A 27,051-nucleotide genomic window follows, 5' to 3' on the forward strand; every position below is an offset into this window, starting at 1 on the left:
TTAAAATTATGCACACAACTGGCATGGCAGGTACGACCTTAGAAGAGGCATTTCCTTCTGTATGATGGCCTAAAAACTTCAAAAACTTATCGAGAAATCCCCATTGAACTCAATGGTACTTCTCTCTCTCTCTTACTCTCTCTCTCTGCATGTGTATGTGTGTGTGTACACACATCTACACATATATACACACTGCAATCATAGTAGGTTTAGATTCAATCCTCTGATGTCAAGTTCATTGGGTGTCCTTAGGCCTGCAGGAACAATGATGTGTAGGGGAGGAGAGGCCAACAGGGTCATCCCATCTCTCCCTCTCACTTGATGGTTATCACACTGGGAAGGACGTTTGTGAAGGAGGGGGCACTCAAAGCAGCGTCTCCGCTGAAGATTTACCAATCATGCAGGTTTATTTGAAAGATGACTATCCTTCAGATACCAAGGCTCCCTGTGCTATTCTGGGACTACCTGCCACCTCATGCAACTGGTTTGGCCCAATGTTTTGGCTTAGCACATGTAGAGCAGTCAGACTGTAATCAAAGTCATCTGCCCAACATTTGTCAGTTTGCAGGCAAGCAGGCAGGTATTGACATTAGATTAACGAGAGATAAAGGTGTGGTGCCTAAACTCTTAAATAAAGCATTTCTAACGCAACCAGCACTACCACCTAGATAGTACAATTACTGTCTGACCGTTAAACCAAAATAATTCATTGCCATCTTTTGATACATGACTACAGCAGTTGCAATGCAGTTTAGTCTCGTTACTCCTAAAGTAGGCTTTTGAATGTTCCCATTTTACAGATGGGTCATATCTCGTAATGCTGGCTCAAGCCTAAAATCTCCAGTCATAACTCTATTGTGGATTGAATGCAGAATGTTTTAAATAATTTAGGCCTCCTATATTCCCAGCACATAACCACCTTCAATAGGTTTTGTGAGTGATTTCCAGGGGCTGGTTCAAATTAGCACTGGAAATTCCCTGCTTGTGGAAAACCAGGATGTCAGGGTTAAGAAATGCTGTTTGTCTACATGCAGGGAAGATAGGCGTGTGCTCCATAATACATAAGCAACACCCCCATGACACATCCTGAAGTGGTACAGTCCAGAAAAGGCTTTACCACTTGGCTCTGTTAAATGTATGAAGCTTCCAAGAAAAATACAGAGAACCCCAAATATCCTAAGGAATATTCTTGTTTTTCTTATTTATTTATTTTTTAAAAAAAGATTAATGAAGAAACTCGGGGGAGAAAAAAAGGGAGATGAAGGGGGAAACCCCATCATCTCACATCCATATTAATTTAAATATATACATATACTGATATAATTGAAACATATATTTTAATTAAAACATATATATTGATATCCAAATGTCCAGATAGGTATCCACCCGAAACAGATGTTTTAAAGAAATATGCTCAAATGCAACAAGGGCAGTTAGGGGCCACTGCAAAATAGACGGCTGGTCTAAAGAACATTCTAAAGTGCAGATTCTGAATTATTTTTGTTGTTCTTTTTCATCATCTCATTATTTATCGCCACCATCATTGTTGCTGGTTGCATGCTTCCCAGAGAGGCATCCTCGTGGATGCTGTGAAAACATGACATCTCCCTGGGCTCCCTTGGGAGGAAGGGGAGGGAAATAAATATAATGTATAATTATAAACAGTAATAATAATAAGTATATTGACAATGAACCAGATGGACCTTTGGACTGATGCAGCAGGACTCTGATGATGATGTTAATATTAGGATGTTGGACCTCTGCTCTACAAATCTGCTTCTTCCCTAGTTTGTGTTTGTGTCCTGCCTGCACTCTCTCTCTCTCTCTCTCTCTCTCTCTCTCTCTCTCCCCCTCTCCCTCTCCCTCTCCCTCTCTCACACACACAGACACACAAACTTCCTCTGTGCAACTGTATACAAACCTCACGTGCACCAAGGTCAGAATTTTTTTCTTTTACTGTTCTTTGATTAATGCTGAGAGCTGCAACGTGTTTAGACAGGGTCACGACCCCAGGCATCCATTTAATCAAATTTCTCTGCTGTGTGTCCCTACGGAGCCATCGCAATGAGAAACTCTCTCAATGAAGGAAAGGGGGAAAGGGAGAGAGGTGGAAAGAGATGGAGGGAGAGGGGAGGGGGGAGGGGAAGCACACTTCACATCTCACATTGTTTACACACTGTTAAGTAATTATTTCACTCTCCAGACCCCCACTGGCCATCAGCGGAGAAGTCACCTCCTTGGAGATCCTAAAGAGCTTATTCAGCAAGATCTAATCCATTTGTTTCTCGCCTGCATAGGAAAGCTTACTGCTTAGCTTAAAGACTTCTTTGTGAATACTAAAGTACACGGGGTCCATGCTAATGATCTCACTAATTATTACAGTATTTCTCCTTCCTGGGAGATGCAGACAAGGCAAGAGCAAATGGAGGCTTAAGCAGCACAGCCCACCCTGCCCCAAATGCACACACCTGCTCACCCCACAGGAGAAGAAGACCAGGCTGGAGCAGCGATGGGCAAATCAATCTCTATCTGGTCCGTGTCACTTTCACGTGTCACCCCCCCCCCCAATAAGTCAGTTCCATCTTGTTCCTGCATTAAATCTGTGATTTTTTTTAATGGCACTGTATATATTTAAACCATGCTTCCTAAATATGTATTTAAACATGGACTTTTAAGCATACTTTTAAAATGCTCATTTTAAACCTATTTTGATAGGTTGGGTTGTTTTTTCCCTGAACTGTGAACTGCATTACACCATTCAGGATGTGTAAACGCTGATGGATAACAAAGTTCTGATTGGTTAGGGCAGAGTTTTCCAAACTTTCCATGTTGGTGGCGCACTTTTTAGACACGCATCATTTTGCGACACAGTAATTCCGTTTTACTAGCAAACCGGAGGTTAGACTAACCCCCTTTCCATCCCCGGGAGGAGCATTCGTGTGACACACCTTCTTCACACTGCAGCCGACACAATGACTAACGTGTCACAACACAGAGTTTGGAAAGCTCTGGGTTAGGGACTGGGCAAAGCACCAATACGCACTGGAACAGCCACGTCTGTAATTGTGGCCAACTAGGGCTAAGTGGTGGAGGCAAGGAGCTCAGTGAGCTATTTAACACAGGGCAGGCAGCCCAAGGAAGAGGTCTTGTAAGAGACTGAGAAAGCCACCTCTACCTTCTGGAGCATCTGCCTGTGTCCCTTACCATGTCCCTTTGACAGTCCATACATTGATCCGGGGTATATGGTTCATGTCAGTCTCTATCTTGATTCACAAAAATCAAATTTCTTGAGCATCCGTAGTCTGCTGCAGCCTCATTGCAATGTGTATCCAGTCAGGAAATCCCTGATTTAAAGGCTGCCCCTTCCAGGAACTCACTCAATGGCCAGAAAGAAAGTCCTTCCTTTCTGCCTTCTTACTTGCAATATGGTTATAAATACTTCTGTCCTACCTTTAGGGTTGTTGTAGAGATCAGAAGATAATGTATGTGAAGCCCTTTAAGTCCTCTAAAGTGCAATATACATTTTAGCACATTAATAATCCTGCTTTTTTTTCATTATGGAGCTCTTAGGTGGTCTTCCAACCAGACAGTGATCAGACTCAGACCTACAGATCTATTTCTAACTTTGTTTCAATATGTGCCTTCAGATCATACTCAGAATGCTCCCTATCTCCCCACCACCACTCCTATGAGAAGACAGGTATAGAGGGAGAGTGGGCACATTTGAAAATAATTATAAGCCATGGTTTAGTGTAACACATAAAAGCAAGAATAAGTTTTATTGGGCTCGCATGATAGTTTGTTTGTTGCCTAGTCCTTACCAATGAACTGTAATTAACCTCAACTGTGGTTTGCTGAAAACAATTCAACTCATCATTTCCAAAGCCAGCAGATTTTAAACTAAGCACAGTTAATGTTAGCCACAGTTCCTAGTTAGGATTACTCTAGAAGCTGTAGTTCTTGAAAACTCTTCTCAGCCACATAAAAAGGAGAGAGGGAAATTAACTGTACAGTGGTGCCTCGCAAGACGAAAATAATCCGTTCCGCGAGTCTCTTCGTCTAGCGGTTTTTTCGTCTTGCGAAGCAACCCTATTAGCGGCTTAGCGCTATTAGCAGTTTAGCGGATTAGCGGCTATTAAAGGCTTAGCGGCTATTAAAGGCTTAGCAGATTAGCGGCTAAAAGGCTATTAGCGGCTTAGCGGCTTAGAAAAAGGGGGGGAAGCGGGGAAAAATCGGAACACTCGCAAGACGTTTTTGTCCTGCAAAGCAAGCCCATGGGGAAATTCATCTTGCGAAGCAGCTCAAAAACGGAAAACCCTTTCGTCTAGCGGGTTTTCCGTCTTGCGAGGCATTCGTCTTGTGGGGCACCACTGTAGTGCCCAAACAAAGCCAGAAACAAAAGCTCCACGTTGCAAGGTTCCCATCTCTCCCCACCCACATGGGAGAAGACAGGACAAGACACAGAGGAAACAGGTCAATGATCTATTAGGACCCTATTAGGATATTGTAATCTGAATCTCCTTCAATAACTTCAAATCTTGCTCCTGTGTAACTGGGATTTGGCAAGCATGAACATCACATTGAAAGCTGTTAAGTGGGAACCATGAAAGCGGCTTCACTCACTGCTTGAGAAAGCATCAGGGCTGGAGTAAGATGCACATCAGCACTCAAGTAATTAAGTAACTGGTGCCAGTGAAGTTAACTCTTTATGCAAGTACAGTGGTGCCCCGCAAGACGAATGCCTCGCAAGACGGAAAACCCGCTAGACGAAAGGGTTTTCCGTTTTTGAGCTGCTTCACAAGACGAATTTCCCTATTGGCTTGCTTCGCAAGACGAAAACCTCTTGCGAGTGTTCCGATTTTTTTTCGCTCCCCCCCCCTTTTTCTAAGCCGCTAATAGCCTTTTAGCCGCTAAGCCGCTAAGCCTTTAATAGCCGCTAATCCGCTAAACTGCTAATAGCACTAAGCCACTAATAGGGTTGCTTCGCAAGACGAAAAAACCGCTAGATGAAGAGACTCGCGGAACGGATTATTTTTGTCTTGAGAGGCACCACTGTAAACCAAAATACAGCCTCTGCTTCAGCCTCAGAGTCTGAACTGCACTCTGCCACAGACTCTTCCTGCTCACTAAACTCTGTTGCCCCTCCAGCTTTCGACCCACTCCCCAGTCTTCACCGTCATCCCACCACCAATTCCCTGGCTCTGAACCTTCTTCCCCAGGGGGTTCCCTTGGGGGTTGCCCAGCTGGGGCCTCCCACCACTCCTCTGCACCCAGCCAGTCCATGTTGGCATTTACAGTGAAATCAAACAGGAAGTCAATTGCATGCGCTGGCAACCTATACACAAACCAAGATGCAAATGGGGGGAAAAGAGGCTACCACCTTCCAGTGTGTCACTCTTGCTGCTGGCTAATATAGTTTAAGATAAGGGATGTTTGCACCCAGCAATCTAACTCAAGTGTTTGGTTCCTGATTCTAGATACAGTGGACACTGGCGTAAGTAAAACAGCAGTTCGCTGGTGAATTCTTCTCCATAAATGAAGTATACCAAACTGTAAAGAGATTTCCAAACTCTACTACATGGGACCTCATTTCTAGGGCCAGTTCCAGAGGGCATTTGACAGGGCAAGACCAGCAGAGGGCTCACTTCCCTAACAGCACCTACTGTTTCCACTTTGCATCCAAGAAGATTAGGTGCAATTTAAGAGGTTGTCAGTTTACATGCCCTGTCTCTTCCAAATTGGGGAGGATGACACGGAGGGTGGCATGCTCAAGAGCTCTCAAAATCCTGGAGACAGTACTCACCAGCTAAAACCACAAGAGGGAACTGTTTATCCTTCATACTAGAGACTCAAAGGTATATTCTGGAGTTTGGTTTATTGAGGGAGGGAAAGGGAATGTTTCCCGACTGCTCGGTAGTGGCACCATTTTGTTTAAAAACATATTGTGCCATCCATACTGTACTCCCCAACATGTGGAAACCTGTGGCACTCCAGGTGTTATTAGACTCCAACTCTCATCAGTCCCAGCCAGCAGGGTCAATGGTCAATTTACCAGCAGGCTAGTAACCACTACAGGCTTATTTACAAGTCTGCAGTCAAGACATAGGATGCTGCCTTATACTGAACTGAAACAGTAATCCACCTGGCTCAGCACTGTCCAGAGAGACTGGCAGGATTGAACCTGGGACCTTCTGCATTCATTATGGCTCTCCCCCATACTTTATACCAGCTGCCCCAATCTGGTGCCCTCCAGGTGTTTTGATGGGAGTTATAGCCCTTAAATATATAGAGTACACAGGGTTGGAGGCAGCTGCCTTATAATACTTTTTGTTTGCCCTCTGCAGTCACTCTTAACAGCAAAAAATTCTCCTTCTGCCCCAACTGCAGCTGCCCTTTTGCTGAATCTTTGCTGCTGCTTTTCTTTTCTGCTGCAAATACTCAATATTTGTCCGGTAGCTCTCAATAACACTCTGATCTTTTATGCAGCTCTTCTCCAGGGCAAAGAGCAGAAATGAGGCAGGCAGGTAATGAGGAATTACAGTTTGCCTTTATTTAATAGCTCCATCCGTCAGAGTAATAGAGATGGAGCAAATGGTAACCTTATTCACCCAACCCTTCCTAATTGCTAGCCTGAAAAGCAGCAAGAAAAGTGTATGAGGGGGGGACGACACCACACTGGATCTAATTGCAGTTCAGAAATTAAAGGTGAACAACTTGAAAGCCAGGCGTAAGCATAATGCTCCTGTCTTCTAATTCAAATGCAAACAGACTGCAGAAGGTAAGACAATTAGAAACCAAAGGGAAGGCAGCAAAGCAAGAAGAAGCCAGGGTCTGGCAAAAACAAAGTCCCTCTTTCAACCCAACTTGAACCCTCACCTTTTCCTCCCTTGGGCTGTTGGGATAAATGCATTCAGGACAGCTTGCTCATCTGCAGAGGGCACCTCCAACAATGCAATTCAGTCCCCATGGCTATTATTGCACAGAGCAAAGAGGTTTGATCCCTGCTGAAGATGGCAGATTTTGGGTGCCATTATGCAACTAGGAACCACAGCTCTTTTCAAGAAGGCGCAGAAAAGGCCTGTCAGAATTATCGAGGGGTTGGAGCACCTTCCTTAGGAGGAAAGACTGACACATTAGGCTGGGGTTGGGTTCATCGAGATAAAAGTCAGGTAAGGTGAGGAAATAGCTCAGTAGTAGATGGAGAGTGTGCTTTGCATGCAACTGTTCCCAGGTTCAAGCCCTGACCTCTCTACGTAAACAGATCAGGTGGCAAGTGATGAGGAAGTCTGCCCAGGACCTTAGAGGGATGCTACCAGTCAAGAGTCAGCAAGTATGAGTTGGGCTGACTTGAGGTGGCAAGAATTTATTCGTGCGGTGTGTAGTTGGACTGTGGAACTCACTCCCACAAGAGGCACTGATAGGCACCAACGTGGATGCCTTTAAAAGACGAATGGGCAAATTCATGGACAAGAGAGCGATCTGTGGTACTAGCCATGTTGCTATGCACTGCCTCCACAGTCTGAGACAGCAATACCAGTTGCTGGAAACCTCGGCAGGAGAGAATGCTCAGGTGATTGTGTCCTGCTTATGGGCTTCTTGTGGCCATATGGTTGGCCACTGTGAGAACAGGATGCTGGACTAGATGGGCCTTTGGTCTGACCCAGCAGGCTCTTCTTATGCTCTTATGTACTCTGACTGCCAGCATCTCTCCAGGGTTTGGGGCAGATAGAGGTGTTTCAAATGTTCTGTGGTCTGACCCTTTTAACCATGAATTAAACCTAGAAGGTTATTCAGGATTGCATGTACACCCAGGCATATATATACACACACACACACACACACACACATATATATATATATGATGAATGAGAAAGAGACCATCTTCTTCATGCCACAAGATGTGATGCTGGAGTTTGGCTGAGATAGCTCTGAAAGAAGATTAGAGATAGATTTGCAGAAAATGTATTTATCCGTTGTTATTAGCCATGACAGCTAAATGGAATCACCATATTCAGAGGTAGTCTAGCATGAAATACCAGTTGCTTAGGGAGGGGGGTGGGCTGTTGCCTTCATTTCCAGTTAGTGAGCATCCCAGAAGCATCTGACTGGCTACTGTGAGAAACAGAATGATAGGTGATCTTGAACCAATGGACTCACTTAGCAAAACAGTTCTCAGGCTTTCATGAGACATGATCTACCCAAGGCATTTTAGTGCCTGATTGTCAGGACTGGGTAGCAAGCTGGTGCCAGGAATCAGGGTGAGAGGGAAACCAGGAGACAGGACCTGAACACAAGCCAGGAAGCAGCACTAGAAGAGCAAGACTAGGAGCAACAGAACCTTAGCAGGCCTTGTTCAAGGAAAGCACCACAGAGGTGGAAGCTTTCATATAGTCCCTTCCTCCCAACATGCTGCCTATTGGGCAGAGTCAAAACATCTCCTGGTGTTTATCAAGAGGATGCAGTTGTGCACTTCACCTGATGGGGGCAGTGATCAGTTGCTCTTGACTCTTCAGCAAGAGGTCGCAGTCATGCACCTGATCACATGGGGCAGTGGTCAGCAGATCCTGACACTGAACTGGAAAATCCAGATGGCAACCCTCTCCCACTAACTAACATGAGACACAGTGTATAACTGTGACACACACATACACACACACACACACACCCGCCCGAAATCAGTGAGAGCTGTACAAAAACAAGCTACCTTTCTTCCACCAAGTAACTCAAGGCAACATGCATCCAGATGGTCTCCCATCCAGGAACTGACTGGACCCAGACCTGCTTAGCTTCAAGAGGGATGCTACATCATATACCTCCAAACTAAGCTACAGGGGTAAGCAAAGGATTTGTTCACAACATACAAGTAACCTTTAAAAGGGCTGTTTGTTGCAAGGAAAAGCACAAAGGTTCAGGTTCGTGCAACTGCACAATTATGATTTCTACAACAATGAACGAAGCTTTGGGGACATCTGACTCAGACACATGTTCTTCTTGCATGTGGGTGTGTTGGGAGGGGGGTTATCTTTCCTGCTAAGTGGCCCTTTCAAAATGTTACCCTTGCAAAAATGACTCTCAATAAGTGTTATTACGGCACATTTTACAGATATAGGAAAGCAATAATGGCATTCTTTTAAGCCTCGCTGCAAACACAAAGGGCCCATTTTATCCAAGGAGTGACACACATCTGAACGGCAGGCTTCCCACCTGCCACCTGCTAAATCTTTTGCAACTTAAAAATTCTTATCATAAGCTGAGATTCCAGTTTTCATTTTAAATACAGTTGTACCTTGGATCCTGAACTCGGATGTTTTGGCTCCCAAATGCCACAAACCTGGAAGTGATTGTTCCGGATTGCGAACATTCTTTTGGTACCCAAACGTCCAACATGGCTTCCATGGCTTCTGATTGGCTGCAGGAGCTTCCTGCAGCCAATCAGAAACCACAATTTGGTTTTTGAATGTTTTGGAAGTTGAACGGACTTCCGGAACAGAATCCGTTCGACTTCCAAGGTACGACTGTATATGCAAGTTCCTGGGCAGCATGGTTAAAAAGATACACTTGGCATCTTGATGACAATAGATATTAACAAACAAGGATCTGGACACCATATTTTTTATCGATGTAGCCTAGACATGCATCAGTCCGTTTAGCTGCTGCATCACACCACAGTCTCATGTTTAGCTGACAATATTATGAAAATCAATAGATCCATTTTGCAAATTGTTGTCAAACCAGGGGTTTCCTATCCTGTAGCTGTACACCTGGTTCTTCCGACTTAAATGCAGCAATTTACATTTCTATCTATTACTAATCATTTTTATCATTTGGACTCAGTTCCCCATCCTGTCAAAATCACCTAGAATCCTTTCTGACATCTTAAGATGCTAGTTATAACCATCACCCTAGTTTTGTGTCACCTGAAAATTTGATAAGCATCATTTCCACTGCTTTGTTCAAGTCATTCTTAAACCTGTTAAACAGAACTGGGCCTGGGACAGAACCCTGCACTTGTTGACAAGGAGCAACTTCTGTGGATACAGTCCAACATCCAGCTATAAATCCACCTAAAAGTGTAATAATCTAATCCACAGTTTAACAGCAAGAATATAATGGTGGGTCTTGTTGAAAGACTTAGTCAAATCAAGATATACTACATCCACTGATTTCCCCTGATCTACAGAAGAATAAAAACTGCCTGATATGGAGCCACACCCATAGTCCATCTAGTCCAGGGTGGCCAACTCCCAAGAGACTGTGATCTACTCACAGAGTTAAAAACTGGCGGTGATCTACCCCCTTTTGGGGGGTTCAGGTCAAAGTTGAAAGGCTTTTTAATGGGGGAAGAAAGCCACGTTTCTTTGGGTTGCAGGGCAAAAATGTTGAGCTTTTTTAGGGGAGCCAAAGTTGTTGAGCTTCTTCAGGGGGAGATCTACCAGTGATCTACCAGAGACATCCAGTGATCTACCAGTAGATCACGATTTACCTGTTGGACGTGCCTAATCTAGTCCATCTCAGTACTGTACACTAGGATGGACATCAGCTCTCCAGAAGAGGTAAACTTGTCTAGGGTCACTGAGAGATTGAAGACCCATGACTATTTCTGCAGCAGGGTCCCAGCCTCCAGCGTCTTACAGCCACCCTATCAGCATGAAGGGGAGCTTTCCGGCCACCAAGAAAAAGCCACCTCACTCTTTGTGCTGATTCAAGCCAACCAGAGTGTGTGCACAGAAAATAGTAAATCTAGCTGAAAATCTAGTTGGAGTGTGTTGATATTTGCAATTCACCCCCAATTATTATTGTTGTATAATTATAGCTGTATGATCTTAGAAGGGGTGTGGCTATGAGTGGGTGTAACTCTGACTATCAAATGTGAACTGGAATTAGTTCCCTTTTTGACATGCATGCTGAACTTCAACTAGCACTATTTCCTTTGTAAAATGAACTTTCCAAACTCTGGATATTTCGCATGTTCCAAAAACACCATCTGTAGATACGCATGCTTCGTAAAACACATCAAATACACCAGGTTTCTGCTGTGCTATGCAATAAAGAAAGGGCACTCTGCAGTTGAGTAAGAACTTTTACTATTAACATAAAAGAAAGCTATAGGCCTAGGTCTCCTTGTCTCACCCCCCCCCCCACTGCTGAAAAGAAAGGGATCTTCCATCAGCCAATTGTCATGTATCATATATTTCATCTCTCTGAGGGCCAGGGGCTCAGGTTCTTTTCTCTAGAATAAAATACACCTAGGGGGAAATTTGTGTTGCACTCCACACCATTTACAAACTGCTTCCAAATAAATTAAAGCACTTTCTGCTATTCATTAATCCCTGGATGCCGCCATTTTTGCATTTGTGCTCAGTATCAGAAAATCCTCAACTCCTGGTTCCAGGAGTTGCACCTCTATCTCTCCTCTTCTTCCCTCCCCAAGTACACAGATGGTGACCTTTCTTAAGCGCACCCCAGAGATATCGCATAATGTAAGTCAGAAAAAGGAGAGTGAACAGGGCAGATGCCACCAGAAAGAAAATTCGGTCCAGCAAACGCAGCCAAAAGGATGAGAAAACTAAAGGGGGGAGTGAGAGTTTAGTTGGCTATTTGTCAAATCCAGACATTAGGCTGGATCATCTCTATTCTGAATATCTATTGTGCTTTGCATAAAGTAGGAACTTCTACAGTCCGCACCATCTTCCAAGTTTAAGATTCTGGTTGCAATCCCATAGTCGCTGAGAGGCTGTTCCAGAGACCATGGGATTTTGAGGATCTCCTTCCCAGAGGGGAGAGAAGGGGATCTACCTTGGAAATCCCCCTCTCAGCTGCAATGGAAAGGGCTGCCACCAATGCCCCTCTGTTGTCACTGCAGAGATAAAAGGGGGGGAGTGTTCCAGACGTTTATTGGAATGGATCCTTTTGGAGTCTGGATCTCTCCTATTCCTCCAAGATGGGTATGGGGGAATACACTAGCTCAGATTGGTTTAGCAATGAATCCCGCTTCCCGTGGAAGTCTGGGAGTTAAAGCTCTGTGAAAGGAAATTAACACCCTTAAAAACTGCAGCTCCATGATTCTTTGGGGGAAGCCACAACTGTTTAAAGAGGTACAATGGTGCCCCGCAAGACGAATGCCTCGCAAGACGGAAAACTCGCCAGACGAAAGAGTTTTCCGTTTTGGAGGTGCTTTGCAAAACAAATTTCCTATGGGCTTGCTTCGCAAGACGACAATGTCTTGCGAGTTCCTGCTGGTCCCCCCCCCTTTTTTCTAAGCCGCTAAGCCGCTTATCAGCTGATCCAATCAGCAGATAAGCCGCTAAAAGCCGCTAAAAGCCGCTAATAGCGCTAATTCGCTAATCCTTCAATGGGCTTGCTTCGCAAGACAAAAAACCGCTAGACGAAGAGAATCACAGAACGGATTCTTTTCGTCTTGCGAGGCACCACTGTATAATAGTGCTTTTAATGTATAGTGCAGCTGTAGCCTGGCTTCAACACTAGAGGTGCAACAACATCCTTCCCTGCATCTGCAGGAGAAGGCTAGTTTAAGGGGTTGTTGACAGGCCTGTGGCACACAGCTCTAATCTCTCATAGAGGCCAATGGCTGGGGGCTCACATGAAATAGTATGGGGGGAGCTGCTGTTGCCCCCACCCACAGTATCTACCAGCTGATTGCCTCACTCTGTCTAATGGTAGGGCTGGCCCCAAGGGCAGGTATGAATTATGCTTACTTGTCACCTATACCATGTCTTGATCCAGCCAGAACAAAGGTGGACAGTGCTACTCAATGAAATCAATAGGACCTTTGGCACAGACTTCAAGGTGAGCAAGAGGAGACCCTCTGTCAACAAGAATTTCACTTACGTTTCCTCTCTGAGTAAGCAAAAATAATAATAATAATAAAAATAATAATAAAATAAAGCTTGCTCGCACCAAGTTCTCTCTGTAAGAAACTATCCCCTGTAAGCATTTAGCAGACGGGAAACGGGACTCCATTTGTGTAGTGGCATCAATGCAAATCTAATTCCCGACATTAAACTGGAGAGGCAGAAGCACATTTACAAGGGCTTTGTGGCTGTATCTCTTCCTTCAGTTAGCAAAGTTAAAAATCATTTACTTTTGAGTACTTGCTGTAAAACGCTAATTGCCCTAGAGTCCTTGTGGGCTCCATCACTGCATCTGCAATGGCTTCCCCATACTCATCAATGGAGGAGGTGACTATGTGGACACAATGACCTGTTTCCTTTGCTGAACTGAACGTAAGGGCTAGCTCAGTGCTCTTTTTTCAACTGTTCTCCACCTCTTCTTGAGAAACGAAATTGAATTTAAAAACTGGAGTGAAATTCTCATGGGTGGGGGAGAGTGGGGTTTTTATGTGTTTGCTTTAACTTCTGAGATGGTCAAGAGGTGTTTTTGAGTGTCTTTTCTTCCCTTCAACAATTCATCCGCAGTCTGCAGCCATCCCAGGTGCCTTCAGTAATAGCCCTTGGGTATCACTCCTCTCATAGGGAGAAGTGATAGCCCTTGGCTCTCACTCCTCTTTTTTCATATCAAAAAGTGTGGGCATCTGGGGAATCTGAAGACTACTGGAGAAATGTTTACTGTAAAGGATAATACATACACCACCCTTGCCTACCTTGTGACAATAAGATGAACTCAAAATCCCACGCTGCCTTAAATTTAAAAGAAGTCCTCAAATGCCCCAAGGATGATACAGGAAAAAATGGGAACCGCTTTCAGAGGGGAATAAAACTATAGACAACTGGGAAGATTGATCTGGGCAAAGCACAGAACCAGAGATGGGAAGGCCTGGGGTGGGGGACCGGAAAAATTGGGGGGGCACATTTTTTCCCGTCCCACCCCCAAGCCGTCCCCCCAAAAAATATCTGGCTTTGGGGGAAAACAGAAAAAAAACCTGTCCCATCCCTCCATTTCCCCCCAGGCCTTCTAGCACCCACACATCGGAGCTCCCTGTTGACTGACACCAGGCAGGTGCTCTCACTGTACTCTTTCTGGCAACTGCTCAAAACATTTTTGTTAGGGCCAGCCCATCTGAACACGTAGAAGCTGCTTGTGATTTACAGTGGTACCTCTGGTTACAGATGCTTCAGGTTACAGACTCTGCTAACCCAGAAATTGTACCTCGGGTTAAGAACTTTGCTTCAGGATGAGAACAGAAATCATGTGGCGGTGGCAGGAGGCCTCATTGGCTAAAGTGGTGCCTCAGGTTAACAACAGGACCTCCTGTTTCAGGTTAAGAATGGACCTCCAGAACAAATTAAGTTCTTAACCAGAGGTACCACTGTACGTCCTTTTAACCACTGCTGACTTTAATCATCTTTTGAATACTCTTAAGTACCTGCTTTTAACTGTGTTTTATCAATCATTTTAATGTTGTGTTGTATATTTTTGTAAACTGTTTAGAAGCTCTCTTACCATCATGCGGTTTATAATATATAATAACAAATTCAATTTAAAAAGCACACACACTCCTTTTCCTTTCAAACAGAGTTTGAGCCTTAGTGCAACATGCTATTTAGTAACTGTATGTTGGTTCCTTCTGGGCCTGGCATGCAAAAAATTGGTCTTACGCTTTGCCCTGGCTGTCCTCAAGTAGAGATGGGAAGGCCTGGGGGGAAAACGGGAAAATTGGGGGGGGGCAGTTTTTCCCAAAAAAACCGCTTTTGAGAAGTCCATGAGAAAAATGACAAAGAGGAAGAGGAAGAAGACGTGGAAAATGATAGAAGTAGTGAGATAGTGAAAATGAGATAGAATAAACTGCATGTATATGTTGTGTCTTCTGTTGTTTTTAAAGCACTATTCAAAGGGTAGACCTTCTATGGAGCTTAAATATTGAGGTGGACCTTAACTTTATTTGCTGCTGGTGATAAGGGGCAAATCTGATTATTCTTTATGTTGATGGTTTCTTGCCCTTTTTTTTGCTTTTGAGGGAAAGGGGGGTGGTTACCCGTTTTATTGCAAGCACAATACTTTTATATACACTGCGTTTCACATGATTTGTAAAGCTACTCCACACTGAACTTTTTTTCAATTTTTCCAAAATTTCCATTTCCCCCGGGGGGGGGGACGGGGGAAACCTTTTCCCCCATGGCTTCAAAATTTCCATAAATTTTACATCTCTACACAGAACAAGGACTTTCTGCAATGCACCCCGCATGGAGTGCTGCATCAACTGTGAGGTGGTGCAATTTTGAACATGTGTTCTTATTCTCAAGGCCTGATCAGTTCAGTTCTTATTCTCAAGGCCTGATCAGTTCTAAGCTGTGTCTCTTCACTTCTATCCAGTATATATGGCATGCCAACTTCCATCAGCCCTCAACAAGCATTGTCAGTCATCAGAGATAGTTGTCCAACCACATCTGGAATGTCGTACACTGCATGGTAGTTCCTTGGAGATTGTTGGAAGAAAACACTGGTTGCTCAAAGCATCAAGTGCTAATCCTGACATTGGCACAGAGGAGGAGGAGTGAACATGGGATGAACATCTCTGGTTCCATTCTATGGGCTCATTCATTACTACATGCTAACATTCTGGCTGAACATGGTCAATTTCTAGAATTAATTCTAGAAATGGTGCATGTATAGTCTACCACAACTTGCATTTCCTTTCATTTACTCTGCCCTCTGCTCCTCTCTTAGAAAGGCTCATAGCTGATGAAACATAGCACATACAGGCAGAGGCGCATCCAGTTGCCTTGTTCAGCTACCCTTTTATTAGTGTGTGCAAGCATTTCTGTGCATTGGGCAGGGGGAGGAGAATGGGTTGAACAAATTAGCTGTAGCAAACTGCGCAGAATAATGACAGGTCCCTAAAGTATTGCTATCACTCCATAGAAAAGACCAGGCAACTTGGAACTCCAAGATCAAGATTCAAAACCAGATGGGAGGATTTCAAAAGAATCCCTAGAATGAATGAGTGGGAAGAAGGGTTTTTGTTTCACATGCTCAGAAACCATGCCCTCTTATTTGGAAGCCCTTCTCCTAATCATAAGCGTGTCGAGAGGGCTGATTGTGATTATGCAACAGTGAATAAGAAGCACTCCATATATGCTCTAAGAACTCACTGTTTTATATATTCTGCTGGTGAATGGTATCAATAAAAAGGAGTTATGGCTAAGGCACACTCAGTCTTGTATGCAGATTAAGTCCAGCTAATAAGAGAAGGGAAATCAAGGGATAGAATATAATAGAATAGGAATTCTCAGAGCAAAATCTATAAATACACATGTTTGGAAGAAAAGCAATTGGAAAGGCCTCGGACATTTATTAGTTGGAGGGGGCCTCAAAATGTTCACATTCTTTGTTCCTATTTCTTGCCTAAAAGCTGCTGAAAGTGCAACCACCCAAAGCTTCAGAAGCAAGGAATGTTTGTGCTAAGTTGGAATGACTTCATATAAGATAACGCTGCTAAAATAAAAATTCAAACCATGTCACCAAAATGTAGTTGACAACATGTATATTATGCAATTACGACTGTCATTTTATTACTGTTATTAATTTATTAGTATAATTGCAATTTTTTTTCAATGTCATAATGTGATAATAAAGGACTTGTCATTACTGAGTTAACCTCAGAACATCTCTGACCTCAGGGGAGGGTGCTCTCCGCTTTCAGTCCAAAATGAGCTGTCAGTTACCACAACGACATTTTGATGACTACATTATCTTGTAATTAAGTGTCTCAACAAATTTCTCCTTTTGATTGACAGGTAGTTAAGACTATCTTTGACCACAGGGCAGTTCCTTTATATTTCAAGAATATTTTTCCCCTTAGCACTGAAAGAGAAAGATGAACATTTAAAAATTAAAATGTTGGAATATATATAACACTTAAGTTTTTATGTGTAAAACAATGGAATCTCTGACCAATGCTAATTTCCCCACTAGTCTCACACTATTGTGTCAATGTGACAACTCTGACAGATTCGGAAAGTCCTGAAGTTCTTTGCCAAAGTTCAAAAAGTGCACTGTTTTCTTTCCCATTGTTTTCTTTCCCGTTGTTTTCTAAATAAGTATGTACAGAGCCACACAGAATCACGTGCACTGACAGCATAGTTCTTGCAAAGGGAATTAATAAAGTGCTGCATGACTGAGGACCAGAGAAGCTGAATGGTGGGTTATCTGGAACAGATCAAAGGAACTCTGCAAACTGCAGCTTTCAACTTAAAATCAGAAGTCCAATGATGTGTAGTCACTATAGATGGGGCAGTCTGTTTCAGACTGCATGTCAACAATGCGCAAAGGAAAGGGCTGGACCACTCCTTCCTTCTCTCTCTCTCTCTCTCTCTCTCTCTCATTTTGCTGCTCTTCTATCTCTCCCGCTCCTGTTCCACCTAGCAGACTCCCTGCAGAAAGAAGGGCAAAACTTGCTAGAAGTCTAACTACTCACTTGCAGAGGGTTTTTTTGAAATTAGGCAGTGGACAGTAGGTTGTCCACCCCTGCCTCAGAATATACAGAGGGAAGCAACAGCTGCCTACAGCAGGATACCACCCAGAGATGCAAGCACTGCATCTTGATTTAGGTTGGTCTTCATAAGTTTGCTTATGGTCCAGTATTGTTACGCAGGTGAAACTGAGAATTTGCTCTCCATGGGGCTGAATTAAAAATGCATTGGATAGTTGAGGTGCACTAGGCCGTATTCTAGTAAGCTGTTAAATAAGTGGGTCAACAATGCAATATTCATGAAGGTTAGGGATTAATTTTTAAAATATTTTTTAAAATTTATACGTAAATATGCCTTTCATATTACCGGTGCTAAACAGGCAGGGGAAAAAACATTAAGCAAATGGCAGGTAGTACATTTCAATGTGGAATTCTAAAATTCAATCTACATCTGCAGAATCATAAAACAACAGGTTCCCTGAAAATATGGACTTATTCATTTCTCCTTCCCATCACCAGCAGCTGATGGGGGTCAGGTGGTACACAACCTTGGACCATTGAGTTACCACTTCTAGGTTCCACAGCTAATTGACTTTTGAGTGGTTCTGATTACTTTTGAGTAGTTCTGCACCCCACCACACAACCAGCAGAGAGGGGATTTCCTGACCTGCAGAGCAATTCTATACATGTATACTCAGAAGTAAGTCCCACTGACTCTATCTGATCAACAGAACAGAGCATTCCACATCATTAGAGATTTGAAGCTGGTGAACACAGCTTCCTGTTGTGAACTGGGCATGTCCCCTTGACCCCAGAATGGTCCTGCCAAAGCTTGCACTCAGAAATGTATATCAAGTCAGACCATTGACATCTCTAGTTTAATGTAGTTTACCTAGCCTCTTCCAAATTAGGGCTTCCCAGATGTTGTTTGACTCCCAACTCCCATCAGCCCCAGTCAGTATGGCCAATTTTCAGGAACAATGGGAGTTGCAGCCTAGTGACATTTGAAGGGCTCTAGGTTGGGGGAAGCTGATCTACAGTGACCGGCATTGGATTTCTACAGTTTCAGATGGGGTCTCTCTCAGCCCTACCAGGAAATGCCAGAGGTTGAACCTGGGACCTTCTGCACGCACAGCAGAAGCTCAGCATCCCTCCCATGTGGCATACTTGGCCTTCACAACAACTTCATAGGGTGGGTTATAACAAAGTAAAAATACAATATTCAAATCAGCTAAAACAATTTGTAATCAAAAGAATGGGGCAAAAAGGTATGACATACTGAATGCAAAACAATTACGTTTTTTGTTTAATTTACTTCACCCTATTTCAGGTCTTTGATTGTAATAAATATTTGGTTTGCTCTCTATTCTGTCTTTCCTACCTTTGCTACACATATACACACACAACATACACACACACACATTTGCAAATCTACTATCTGCAATGCATGGATAAGTCTCACTGAATTCTGTGGAACTTGTGCATGATTTGCTATGCTCAGGGTTGCAATCTCAGTGCCTATGCATTTCCACCCTTCAGAAGCGTGTGGCAATTCATCAGCGATTTAACCTATAGACATTTGAAGGTTGAAGAGCACCTCAGAGGGGTCGTTGACCTTCAGCAACTGCAAGATTCGTAGCTTCAGCTACAGTCAATATATATTTATCTTTCTGTTGGGACTATTACAACTGTTCAAGTAATGCTGACCTTGAAACTTCCTGTGCTGGATGCAGTAGAATAACGATCCCTGAAGGAAAAGTATAAAAATATCGCAATAGGATGTCTAAATCTAAAATGCACATAACAATCAAGAGCACAAGGATTCCAAATATACACCACCTGGAAAGCAAAACAAAAGAAGGAGGAGGCTGATTTTTGGCACAGTCTTATAACTGCCGTTTGCATCACACATGTCAGGCTCAAAAACTGCATATCCAGATGTATTTCTGATCAAGACTTGTATAGCTTAAGAGACCACATCTCTCAGCATGAATCAGAGCCTGTTCAGATGTCATGCAGTAGGAAATGTGCTTGTACCACTGCATAAAAGGCAAGAGCAACTTCATTACCTAGCCTGGATGTACCGTATTTTTCGCTCTATAACACGCACCTGACCATAACACGCACATCGTTTTTAGAGGAGGAAAACAAGGGAAAAAATATTCTGAATGAAACAGTGGACGTATCATTTTTGTGATTCATGCTGTGGCCACAGACATGTGATCTGATGGTGAATGTGGGGTGACCCAATGCAAAAATCCTGAGAATCCCTGTGGATCCATGCTTTGTAACCACGTTTTTGCACCATTGCAGCCCCAGGCAACAGTGGGTGCGTGATTTGGGGGGGGGGGCAGGCTGTAGCCATGGACATGCTATGTGCTCTGATGGTGAATTTGGGGTGACCCAATGCAAAAATCCTGAGAATCCCTGTGGATCCATGCTTTGTAACCACGTTTTTGCACCATTGCAGCCCCAGGCAACAGTGGGTGCGTGATTTTTTTGGGGGGGGACAGGCTGTAGCCATGGACATGCTATGTGCTCTGATGGTGAATTTTGGCTGACCCAATGCAAAGATCCTGAGGATCCCTGTGGATCCATGCTTTGTAACCACGTTTTTGCACCATTGCAGCCCCAGGCAACAATGGGTGTGTGATTTTTTTGGGGGGGGGACAGGCTGTAGCCGTGGACATGCTGTGTGCTCTGATGGTGAATTTGGGGTGACCCAATGCAAAGATCCTGAGGATCCATGTGGATCCATGCTTTGTAACCACATTTTAAGTGGGGAGGGAAGGAAAAACACAGAAGGCTAAGAATGCAGGAGAGGGCTATAACGTGAGGAAAGGAAGGCAAAAGTTTTCCCCCACCCACCCACACAAGCCAGCCACTGTTTAAGGATTTCATCCTTTTAAATGGAAGAAAGCATATTTGAATGCTGTGTGTCTCCAAAAACAAAAAGCAGGAAGTCAAATCAGAATTTTAAGCCGAACCTGTAATCTCTCTTCCCTTCACAAACATTGTTCCCTCCGGAGCAGGGACAGGATAGAGCGATGCTCTGCTTTCCTCTCTACTTGCCTGGAGGGGAGGGGCTTTCCCTGCTCTTTGTTCCATTTGAGCAAACACAGCAACGAAACAGAGCAGGGTGGGCAGTAAGACCCTGAGGCAGAATGCAGGGAAGCTGCCACTTCCTCTCTTCAGGCTTCCCTTCTCCCTGAAGCGCGGTTTGATTTTTGCCTTATTTTTCGGCTACAGGGACCACACATTCGCTGCATAACACGCACAGACATTTCCCCTTCCTTTTTAGGAGAAAAAATCTGCGTGTTATAGAGCGAAAAATACGGTACATAGTACAGTTATATTGCTGAAGCTAAGCAGGTTCGGGTCTGGTTGGTATCTGAAGGGAGACCACCTGAGCCCTCCACTTCCTATGGATACCACCCCGCTATTCCCCGACCTGATCTGGAGGCTGGCGGGGGGGAGAAGCAAGCTTGCTTCTCCCCCCTGCCAGCCCCACAAGCTCGCGGGATAGCGGGGAGGCGGAGCGCCGCCACCCCGCTATTCCCCAACCTGATCTGGAGGCTGGCAGGGGGGGGGAGAAGCAAGCTTGCTTCTCCCCCCGCCAGCCCACAAACTCGGGGGACAGCGGGGCAAGCTGTCCCTGAAGGCAGAAGAGGGAGACGGAGCGCTCCGTCTCCCTCTTCTAGCTTGGGGATGGCTGCGCAAACCTGGGGGGGGGGAATAAAAAAATTTCCCTTGATTCCCCCCCCCAAAAAAACTAGGTGCGTCCTATGGGCCGGTGCGTCCTATAGGGCGAAAAATACGGTAATAATAATAATAAATACAATAACAATACTACCGTTGTATAATTTTAAAGAAATATCATGAGCATTTATGATTTGGGATCAAGGCACCTGGAAGAACACCTATTTCCACAAGGGTCTACCTGTCTACCAGGTACTGGGAATATTGTTCAACCTAAAGGCCATATTCAGGGACATGGGTGGTGCTGTGGCCTAAACCACAGAGCCTAGGGCTTGCTGATCGGAAGGTCAGCAGTTCTAATCCCCGTGATGGGCTGAGCACCCGTTGTTCAGTCCCAGTCCCTGCCCACCTAGCAGTTCAAAAGCACGTCAAGTGCAAGTAGATAAATAGGTACCGCTCCAGTGGGAAGATAAATGGTGTTTCCATGCACTGCTCTGGTTCGCCAGAAGCGGCTTAGTCATGCTGGCCACATGACCCGGAAGTTGTCTGCGGACAAACACCGGCTCCCTCGGCCTATAGAGCAAGATGAGTGCGCAACCCCAGAGTCGTCCACGACTGGACCTGACAGTCAGAAGTACCTTTATCTTTACCTTAAAGGCCACATTCACTCCAGAACAGCTCTCATGAGACTCCATGCCAGTGGAAAGTGGAGCAAGAGGCAAAAGGGGCATAGCAACTTTTGTTAGAAACTTCTGCTTCTAACTTGCAAGGCTAAACATATTTTGGAAATAAGTTTGATGGCTGGTTTCTTTTAGAACATAGGATCAGTTCGAAACTGGACTTGTTTATAGAGAGAGACCTGGAGGGCCACACTTGGCTCTGAGGTTCCCTGTCCCTGCTGTAGACTAAGGTCTTCAGCAGGGCTCCTTCTTCAAGACATTAAACCTTCATAGTGGTGGCACCCAGATGGGAAAAAAGCCTTCCCTAGCAAAGTTCACCTGGAGCCAACTCTGCTGTCAACTAATAATAATAATAATAATAATAATAATAATAATACTTTAATGTGGACCAAAGACCCACAAAACAATTACAAAACAAGATACAGTTAAAACGGCCATACAGACAGATGGAAGAAACCAAGGAAGTCATTTTGTTTTATCTAGGGCATAATGATCTTTGTTTCTTATAACCTCTGAAATAAACTTTGCCACGGCCAGTGTAATATCATTTGACCTTTCTTCCAAAAGATAGTTAATACGGGGGGCTTCGGATTTCTTTGGGAGAAAGTGATGAAAGTGGTATAATACTGTTTTAAATATATAGTGGAGATGGGACCTATGCTTCCTAAAACTCATATTCCTGCCCAAACCCCCTGTCTGTCATTCCACTTCTGGACCCAGAGCATCTGCTCTGTGGGTTAGAGCGTGGGGCTGTTAACGCCAAGGCCGCAGGTTCGATCCAGCTTATTGGCCAGCTGCATTGCAGGAGGGACTAAATGACCCTCAGGATCCCTACCAACTAAACAATTCTATTCTATTCTATTCTATTCTATTCTATTCTATTCTATTCTATTCTATTCTATTCTATTCTACAGAAGCTGAAGTGGACTGTACATCACTGACTAAAAGCTAGTATTCTTCAAGAAGGGAGGTAGGGCTTGTAGCCAATGCCTACTAAGAGTAGAGCCATTGAAATTTATGACCATGAAATTTATTACTATTACTGATGGATCCACTATGAGTAAAAACTTCATTGGCTACAACCCTGGAGGACTTCTTATGTTGTGCACCAGCCAGCCCCCAAGACTCAGCCCCCGCCACCCCACTTAATGTTTAAGAATTCAAATCTAGGAGTCTTATTAAAGAGCAATAACCTCCTCCTTTTTTATTCTTTTGTAAACTAATCAGAAACTAACGACTTGCACTAATTAAAAAGCTATAATTAGGAGAGACCTCATAAAACATTGAAACGATTTCGGGCTGAGAATCTTCATGTGATAAGCTTGTTCCTTATACCAGTATCCATGCCTCACGGGCGGGGGGAGGCCACATGGATGAACCCTGATAAGGGAACACTGTTTCTTAAAAGTTAGAATGCTTCCATGGACTGATTTCACATTGGTGGTAGTGGTGGGGGTGACTTAGTATAATTACTGCATTCAGAATGACAGTGTTGTGTCATTTTTACAGAATGGGATACCAACCAAATAACTAGTATTTTTCTGGTCTGATCACCAAAACCACCAAAATATTAGGATCTGAGAAGTCAGCTTATAACTCCTGATTCGGTCCCAGCTCCATCATCTCACTTGCCACATTTCATCTTGGCTCCTGGCCCCACCAGTTTCTCTACTCAAAGCACCTATTTGAAACAGGTGGGAAATAATGCAGGGATGGGGGGGAAAGGTGAGTTTCCCACTATTAGATCCTTCCAGTGACGATTTTCCATTCCTAAAAAGCATCATTCCCCAAAGTGAATTGGTAACAGAACAAAAATGGACACAATACTGGCCATATTGAACCTTTTCTATGGAGGAGAGATATTCCTTCATTAGTCCTCTAGGTCATTCTGACCAACTTCCATTCCTCCTGAATTCTATCCTAATCTTCTCAGGTTGCAAAATTCTACCCAATAGGGAAATAGGAAGCTGCCTTATACCCAATCAGATTGGGCAGATAATCTCAGTACTGTCAACACTGATTGGCAGCAGCTCTCCAGGATTTCAGGGTTTCTCCCTGCTCTCCCTGGAAAGGCCAGGGATTGAATCTGGGATCGTCTGCCAACAAAGGGATTTAAAGATTCGTTTGGTCAAGCTGTCTTCTCAGGGATGAGGAACCTGTGGTCCTTCAGATGTTCATGGATTCCAGCTCCCATCAGCCCCAGCTGGCATGGCCAACAGCTGATAGGAGCTGTAGTCCAGAAACACCTGAAGAATCAAAGGTTCTCCACCACTGTCTTAGGCACGCATGGGTGCTATCAGTGACATTTCTAAGTTTTGGAGAGCCACTGGAAAAGGCCCCTCCCTGTTAATTCATTAATCCAATCAGCATCAGTGCACACCATGCCTGGCTAATGCGCTAACATTCACTGGATTCCAGTCAAGGCTCAGTTTTGCTCAGGAGCAACACAGTGGAACATGGAATAAAGCTGACAAGATAAAAAATACCACACAGACTACTGAATGTAACTGAAACGAAGGAGCCTTATCGAAAGTAGCAAGCATGTGTACAAAGCTCTAAACAGCCAGCACAGGAAAGACACATACACGGCATGTTGCCATATTTTTTGATCTACCATGGCTGCTCAACTGTGTCCATAAAACATGCCTAACCTTCTGGGTGTGATGCATACGGAGCCCTAGCAGGGCCTAGATTAGCATCTCCTTCCCTCAGCAAGTCCACCTTCTCACCTCCATTCTCAGCTGCTACTGCTCTTCTTCCTCATCTTTGCTACCATGTAGGGAGCCAATAAGGAAGCAGACAGTGGCCTTCACTAGTCCTTCTCACAGAGGCCTGGGCTAGAGAAGGAGAGAGGTTGGTGAATAACTGGGTTGCAATGGTTAAGACAAGGACTCATCCAGAGGCCTCTTGTCAGTGGGCCACCTCATTGGGTTTCGGCCCTTAGTCAACCTTGTTGACTTGCTCTACGCACCATGCTTTACATCAATTTTAAACTATTTGAGTAGCATTGTGCTGGGATATTATTGCTGTTGCTAATTTTATCGCTGGGCTGTACTATTTTTACAGTTCTTTTTGGTGTTTCACGGCACCCTGATTCTGATATATTGTGCTTGATATGTTGGTACAGTACTTACCTTAAGAGGAAATTACCCTAGAGAAGACTGCCTTAAAAATGAATAATAAAGCTAGGAGAATCTCAAACATTAATTCTGAAACAAGGGCATCTGCATCTCACCAGAGTTTCCTGTTCCTTCAGTTCATCTTCACCATATTGCCCTCCGCTTGTCTGATGGGCACATCTGCATTGATAAATTACTGCAAGAAAACAACTGGATGCACCCATCTGCTCCTACACACTGGAACATATAACACAAATAGAATATTGATACAATGGAATGTATAATCCCATCAATTTTGATAAGTGGGGGTCCATGGCTTGGCTCTGGAAAAACAAGGGGGGTCCACAGTACTCAGCTAATTGTGAGCCACTGGTGTAGACAATACCAAAATAGGTGGACAGTCTTCACTTAAATCAATTTCTTATGATACAAGTACAGTTTTTTGTACCCCATTCAATTACGAATGCAACTCATAATTTCTATTTATTATTTTCCCTCAAAAATACTTGTGGGGATCTTTTAGTGAAAGCATTGTTACTTTATTTCCCAAGTTGTCACAAAATCCACTGCCTTCATCATAATTAAACAGCTGCTATAATCACCATAATAAATACATTTTAAATTACGTTTAAATTAATAGTGAGCTGTTATACCCAATACTATCTGTGAAAAGGTGGAGATTAGCACCTTTTTTCTGGCTGAAATACAAATGAGGTTATATTGAACAAAGTCCTACTCAGAAAGTAATGAACCTTTTTAACTTCAATGGGTCTACTCTGAGTAGGACTAAGATTAGATACTACTATTAATAATATTTGTTTGTTGCTTAATACAAAATAAGCAGCAGCTGTATCTCTGCACTGCCCTGGAGTTTGGGGAGGGAGGTAGTTTTTTGAAGATGTTGCTGTGACTTGACATGATAAACTACAAAAAGCTAAAACCATATCAAAGCAAAAAAGAAAGGAAAACAACATGCAACAACAACAAAAAATTCCTAACATGCTCATCCAACAAAACAATAATAAGACATACCCCACCTCGCTAAAAGATGAGCTTCACAGCAGACACTAACTGAAGCGCTAATAAATAAGTATGTTTCAGCCTGGAACCTAAATACTGCCAATGATGGTGCCAGGCACATTTCCCTGGGATGTGGATTCCACAAACAGGAGACACCACTTTAAAAAGCCAGCATATATATATATATATTCCTCAATACTTGATTTCTCATAGCCGTTGCTCTATTTATTAGAGTATGATTGATTGATTGATTATTGTTTGTTTTGTTGTCCGTTCATTACTGAATTAGGCTACACCCTTAAACATACTTACTAGATCATAACCTCCAAGGGGTCTTAAAGGTAACATTAAAGGTAAAGGTACCCCTGCCCATTAGGTCCAGTCGTGGAAGACTCTGGGGTTGCGGAGCTCATCTCGCTCTACAGACCAAGGGAGCCGGCGTTTTGTCCGCAGACAGCTTCCGGGTCATGTGGCCAGCATGACTAAGCCACTTCTGGCAAAACCAGAGCAGCGCACGGAAGTGCCGTTTACCTTCTCACTGGAGCGGGAACCCATTTATCTACTTGCACTTGGACGTGCTTTTGAACTGCTAGGTTGGCAGGAGCAGGGACCGAGCAACGGGAGCTCACCCCGTCGCGGGGATTCAAACCGCCGACCTTCTGATCAGCAAGGCCTAGGCTCAGTGGTTTAGACCACAGCGCCACCCGCGTCCCACGGGTCTTACTTCTGAGTAACTATGAATGGGAGTGTGCTGATAATCATTTCACTCAACATATCTTCTAGCAATTGTACTGCCTACTGAAGACCTTCCTCTTCCAGCATGTCATTTAAGTAAGGATCTTTCCCAATTTGCATCTGTATTTGAATTGTTTTAAACGTTTTAACTGTTTCATCATTTTGTGTGTTTGCTGCCCTGTATTTAATGAACATCTTAAGCGAGCAGGCAAATTTGAACCAGCAACAGAAGGGGAGTGGAAATCTGATTTTCATGTTACAAATTTTGATTCCAGAAGTGCAAAGCAATTATTCTATGACAAAATTGTAAGGAAAATAAAGCACTGTCCCTTCTATATAAGGGAGGCACTTTTAGAATCCTGGAAAAATAAGTGGGAAAGAAACAAGAAGGAAGGAGGAGGAATGGGAT

At 43.8% G+C, this 27,051-nt stretch overlaps 1 protein-coding gene across 9 annotated transcripts in view; it reads right to left on the reverse strand.

Annotated features, from left to right (window-relative positions):
* Positions 1-27,051, reverse strand: part of DACH2 (dachshund family transcription factor 2) — a 333,298-nt gene that overhangs the window by 236,800 nt on the left and 69,447 nt on the right. Inside the window, exon 1 of one of the 9 annotated variants that reach the window (XM_083484719.1) lies at positions 19,097-19,210. The exons of the other annotated variants lie outside the window; for them this stretch is intronic. Within the exon in view, the coding sequence (XP_083340845.1) occupies positions 19,097-19,191 (95 nt within the window). The 5' untranslated portion in view covers positions 19,192-19,210. Of the gene's footprint in view, positions 1-19,096; positions 19,211-27,051 lie in introns of those variants that run through there. 9 annotated transcript variants of the gene reach the window in all.

Source organism: Podarcis liolepis (assembly GCF_965112155.1).
Source record: "Podarcis liolepis genome assembly, chromosome: Z".
NCBI classification, from domain to species: Eukaryota; Metazoa; Chordata; class Lepidosauria; order Squamata; family Lacertidae; genus Podarcis; species Podarcis liolepis.